At 58.7% G+C, this 5111-nt stretch overlaps 1 protein-coding gene across 1 annotated transcript in view; it reads left to right on the top strand.

Annotated features, from left to right (window-relative positions):
- Positions 1-2345, top strand: part of LSM1 (LSM1 homolog, mRNA degradation associated) — a 3274-nt gene extending 929 nt beyond the window's left edge. Inside the window, exons 2-3 of the mRNA XM_031064495.1 lie at positions 325-559; positions 1097-2345. Of these exons, the coding sequence (XP_030920355.1) occupies positions 325-559; positions 1097-1267 (406 nt within the window). The 3' untranslated portion in view covers positions 1268-2345. The remainder of the gene's footprint in view (positions 1-324; positions 560-1096) is intronic.
- The last annotated feature ends 2766 nt before the right edge of the window (positions 2346-5111 follow it).

Here is a 5111-nt window from a genome sequence, read left to right as displayed (position 1 = left end):
CGTGCTGATTTTCTGGTGTGGTTGTGCTGGGGGTTGAACCTCTGGACCGGGCGCTTCGCGGGGGTTTCTCCCGCACTGGGCTCTCCCCGTGCTGCGGGTGCATCCAGCGCTGTGGCTCTGCTTGTTGGGCAGAAGCACCGGGCGATGTTCATCATCATCCTCCATCCCGGGGCCGGGCGGTGTTCTTCATCCTCGTCCCGGGGCCAGGCGCTCCATCCTTGCCCGGAGTTTGCAGCACAAGCATCGCCATCACCTTCTGTGCTGCGGGGTCTCGGGTGGGCTCAGCTCAGAGCTCGCTGGGTCTCGGTGGCCTCAGTGACCCAGCTCTGGCAGGCACCGAGTGCCGGGGGACAGCCAGCCCTGCTCCGGTGGGACGGGGGACGCTGCTCAGCCACGGTTCCCGGTGGAACATCGCTGGTTTTGTGTCTGTCTCGTTGCTGCAGCGAACTTGGTGTTGCACCAGACTGTGGAGCGCATCCACGTGGGCAAGAAGTATGGGGACATCCCTCGGGGCATCTTCGTGGTGAGGGGCGAGAATGTGGTGCTGCTGGGGGAAATTGTAAGTGCTCACATCTCACTGCTGGGGAGGGTTTGTGGTCGGTGTGTCGGTCTGTCTGCCTGCTGTGAAATGTGGTTGCTGTTGTGTTGGGCTGGAATTGGAGCCGCCTCCAGGGCCAGCTCAGGCTGAGCCATCACAGAAGGGCCAGCCTGCAGGGCAGGGCTGCCTCCTGCTGCCACAGCCCCTCTGGGATGACACAAGGACAAAGAACAGCGCAGAGGGAGCTGTGGGGAAGCTCCAGCTCGTGTGGCACTGCTGGTTACCTGGTACCTCCCTGCTGGCTCTGCCCCAGCAGACACCGCCTGGGATGGGCTCAGGAGGAGCTGAGCACTGTTTGCTCAGGGATCCCCTTCCCATGGCGGATCCTTGAGATTCCCCAAGGATCCCCTTCCCAGGGCTGTGCTGGGGATCCCTGCCCACATCCCCACCCCTCAGGGCACTTCCAGCACCTCTGTTTTCTGTCAGCCCCGCTGTTTGCTGGCACTTGCTGCATGGCCACAGGTGATTGTGTGTGCTGAAGGGTCTTTTCTCCTGCAGGACCTGGAGAAGGAGAGCGACACGCCTCTGCAGCAGGTGTCCATCGAGGAGATCCTGGAGGAGCAGCGGGTGGAGCAGCAGGCCAAGCAGGAGTCAGAGAAGCTGAAGGTGCAGGCTCTGAAGGAGCGAGGCCTCTCGGTGCCACGTGCTGACACGTTGGATGAGTACTGAGGGGCTGCTCCTCTCCTACAGGGAGCCAGGGCTGCTCCAGGACTCCCCTGGGCAGGCACACACTGCCTGGAAAGGCAGGTTTCATTTTCAGATTGTCTTTTCCGTGGTGCTGGTAACTGTACACAAATCATGCCTTTAGTCTCCTTCTGGAGAAGGAGATGAGGAGGGCCCAGCGCACTGGGAGTGCAAGCATTTGTGTTTGGGAGGCAAATCACTGCTCCTTGGCTTTGTTTGCTTTTTTCCTCCTCACATGACTCTGGGTGAGAGTTTCCTTGACATGTAAATAAATCCTTGATCCTGACATCGATGGTTTTCCGGTGTTCTGGCCCTGGCAGTTCCCCTCTCTCAGGCCACCTCGTGTCCCCTCCGTGTGCTGTGCAGGGACAGATGGCACCCCTGCTGCAGCCATGGGCTGGGCTCACTCTGAGAGAACGCTGGAGCCTGTGGCAAGATCCTGCTCTGGGAAGGGAGCAGAACCTGGGTACCCCTGTACCCCAACACAGAGCACCCGTACCCCCCAGCCAGGCTGTGCCATTCCCCTGCAGCTGAGCCTGCTAATTACCAGCTGAAGCCACTAATTACCTGCTGGTGAAGAGCTGCTGTGCCTGGGCAGAGCCTGGAGCTGCAGCCCCTGCTCGCTCCGTGCTGGGGGAGCTGCTGCAGCTGTGTCAGCTTGGAGAATCCTTTGCCCTGAGGTGTCCTGGCCCTTCCTCCTGTGGGGAGGAGAGTCCTTGGCCTCAGGGCTGGCTCTGGGCAGCTGCCAGGCCCCAGGAGCCTCCTGGCTGTGGGCAGAGAAGGGCAAACCTCGGCAGGGACAATCCCTGGGCAACCTGGGGCTGCTCCCCTGGGAGTTCTTAGGGTGAAGAATCCACACTGAGGGCACAGAGGACAAGCCCAGCTCGGCTTGCTGGGGCTGAGCACTGGCAGCTGTTGCTGGCCCACTCTCACTCCCTTTGGGGGAAAACATTCCTGCCCCGTTGGGCTTGAGTGGGTGTTGTGGGTTTGGGGGATAGCAAAGGTTTAAACGAGGAAATGCTATTTCTTGTTCTAACAAAACTGAATAAAAAGCATTTATGGAGCTGGCGCCTGTGGCTGGAAAGTCTCTGGCAGGCAGGGATGGCTCTTTGGGGTGTTTGTGCTGTTGCTGTTTGTTTGGGGGGTGTTTTGGGGTGAGGGGGATCAGAGCAGAGATGCCTGTGGTGGCTGTGGGGAGGCAGGGGCTGCCCAGCTCCCCAGGGCTGGGGTCCCAGCCCTGCAGCCCAGGGCTTTGGGGGGTGTAAGGAGCTGGTGGGGGTCAAGACATGGACCCATCCTTGCTGTTCTTGAGCCCATTATCTTATCAGGGCGTTGGGTGTGACCTCCGTGGCACGGGGGGCTGTGGTTTGTCTGTGCTCTCCAAATAGCACCAGGGCAGCCTTGGGATGGAGGGACACCCCTGGGCTGTGCTGCTGCAGAGGGACAGGGTCACCCTGACAGAGCCTGGGAATGCGCTGGGAGAAGGGAATGTTCTAGAAGGTGGCTCAGCTGGGCAGGGTGGGGAGCTCGGGGCAGCCTCAGGGTTCTGGGTCTCTGAGCCTTCAGGCCCCGGTGAAGCTTCAGTGCCTTTGGTTGGCATCATTTTGGTTTTGGTACATTTTGTACATTTGTGAGCCTTTGTACTCCAAGCCCTGTTAAGTGAACGCAAATGGAGCTGTGTGGTGACTTTGTGCAGGAGCCTGGGGGTGCCTCAGGGGGCTGTGGGCGCTGTGCTGTCCCAGTTAACCGGATTCCCTGAGGGTTCTTGCTGCCTTTTTGGGGTCTGTGTCCTGCTCTGGGGACTGCTCACCTGCAGCATTTCCTCACGTGCTGTGGCACAGTGTGGCTGTGCCTGTGTCCCCTCCTGAGGGCACAGCTGGGCTGGTGCCCTCCAGCCTGGAGCCAGAGGGGCGGCTCTGCGTGCTTTGTTTTGGTTCTTCTCACAAACAACTGCGTGTCCTTGTGCCGAGGCCTTGTGCTGGGAGCAGCGGCTCCATGTGGGATAAGAACCCTGGATTGCTCCAGCCAGGGGCTCTCTGGATCTGGGATAAGAACCCTGGATTGCTCCAGCCAGGGGCTCTCTGGATCTGGGATAAGAACCCCGGATCTGGGATTACAGCCCTGGATCATTCCCAGCCAGGGGCTCCCTGGATCTGGGATAAGAACCCTGGATCTGGGATAACAGCCCTGGATCATTCCCAGCCAGGGGCTCCCTGGATCTGGGATAAGAACCCTGGATTTCTCACAGCTCCAGGGCTGTGTGCCCTCTCACTTCCAGGGCAGGGGGACTGCACGGGCTGGGGCATAGCACAATATTGGGGTGTCTCTGGTTTCCCCAACACCCAGACCTGTCAGTGTGTGCTTGGCCAGAGCTCTGGGCTGGGCACTCCCAGGGCTTCCAAACCCTCTCTCCCCACCTGTGCAGGGAGGTGGGAGCAGGTGGGTGAAGCCCAGAGGGTGGGAGAGCTGTGCCATGACCCAGGAATCACACTTGTGAGAGCATGGCTGCAAAGAGGAGCTCCCACCAAAGGTTTTGGACAGGGATAGTGCAGCTGCTGGCTTCCTCCTGCTCCCTGCAGCACCTCCCTGTAACCCCACACTGCTGACCTGAGCCCGAGGTGTTTCCTGGCACACAGTGCAGGATGGCAGCCCTGCAAGGGACAGGAGCATCCCGGGGAGCAGCAGGAGTGTTCTGGAAGGCAGGTGGGACTCAAATCACCTCGGGAAAGCTGGGGACAGGCAGGGGGGACAAAGAGCTCCCCATGGCCGGGCTGCTGGCGCAGTGAGGGGGTGACCTCCCCCTGGGCCAAGCTGTTGAAATGGGGGAGCAAGGTCAGGCTCCGTGCAGAGGGTGCACGGGCTGACGTCAAAGGAAGCAGCTGTAATTCACAGGTTCCTGCGAGTGCTGGTCTCCAGGCCATAATTCATCCCAGAAATGTCATTTCAGCCTTGAGCATTATCGCTGCTCTGCCGTGTCTCACTGCTGGGGCAGATAACGGGGCCTGGGGAGTAGGGGCGCTGCTCCTCACTTTAGCCCCAGGCTCAGCAGCTCCGTGGATTTCATATTCAGCTTTCTGTGGGTTCCTGTGCACAGAGGCTCAGCCTGGCTCGTTATTCCACAATATGTTGTGTTGTCCATCATTTGTGGTAGTGTTTGCAGGGGTCTTAGGATGAGGGAAGAGACGAGGATGTGACTCCATGTTTCAGAAGGCTTGATTTATTATTTTATGATATATATTATATTAAAACTATACTAAAAGAATAGAAGAAAGGATTTCATCAGAAGGCTAGAATCGAATAGCAAAGAATGATAACAAAGGTTTGTGACTGACCAAGACAGTCCAGACAGCTGGGCTGTGATTGGCCATTAATTAGAAACAACCTCATGAGACCAATCACAGATGCACCTGTTGCATTCCACAGCAGCAGACAATCAATGTTTATATTTTGTCCCTGAGGCCTCTCAGCTTCTCAGGAGAAAAAAATCCTAAGGAAAGGATTTTTTCAGAAAATATCACGGCTACAATCGTTATCCCTTATTGTCACCCATCAAAGCTTGGCCTCGATGACCTTGGAGGACTTTTCCATCCGTAATGATTGCACTGTGCTGATCTGTTACCTGTCAGAACGCTGCTCCGTGCCATGGGCTGCAGCTCCGTGTGCTGTGCGCTCTGTCCCAGCAGGGATGGCCTCAGGGCAGGGCAGGAACAGCTCGGGGGGGGCTCTGCCTGCCGTGCCCCGGGGCTAGGGCAGCTCAAGGGGAGCTCTGTCGTGCCCCGGGGCCGGAGCTGCTCCGCGGGGCCCTCACGCTGCCGGCCCCGTGTGCTGT

This window comes from Geospiza fortis, unplaced genomic scaffold (assembly GCF_000277835.1).
Source record: "Geospiza fortis unplaced genomic scaffold, GeoFor_1.0 scaffold371, whole genome shotgun sequence".
Lineage (NCBI taxonomy): Eukaryota > Metazoa > Chordata > Aves > Passeriformes > Thraupidae > Geospiza > Geospiza fortis.
This window is presented reverse-complemented; position numbering and strand designations above follow the sequence as displayed.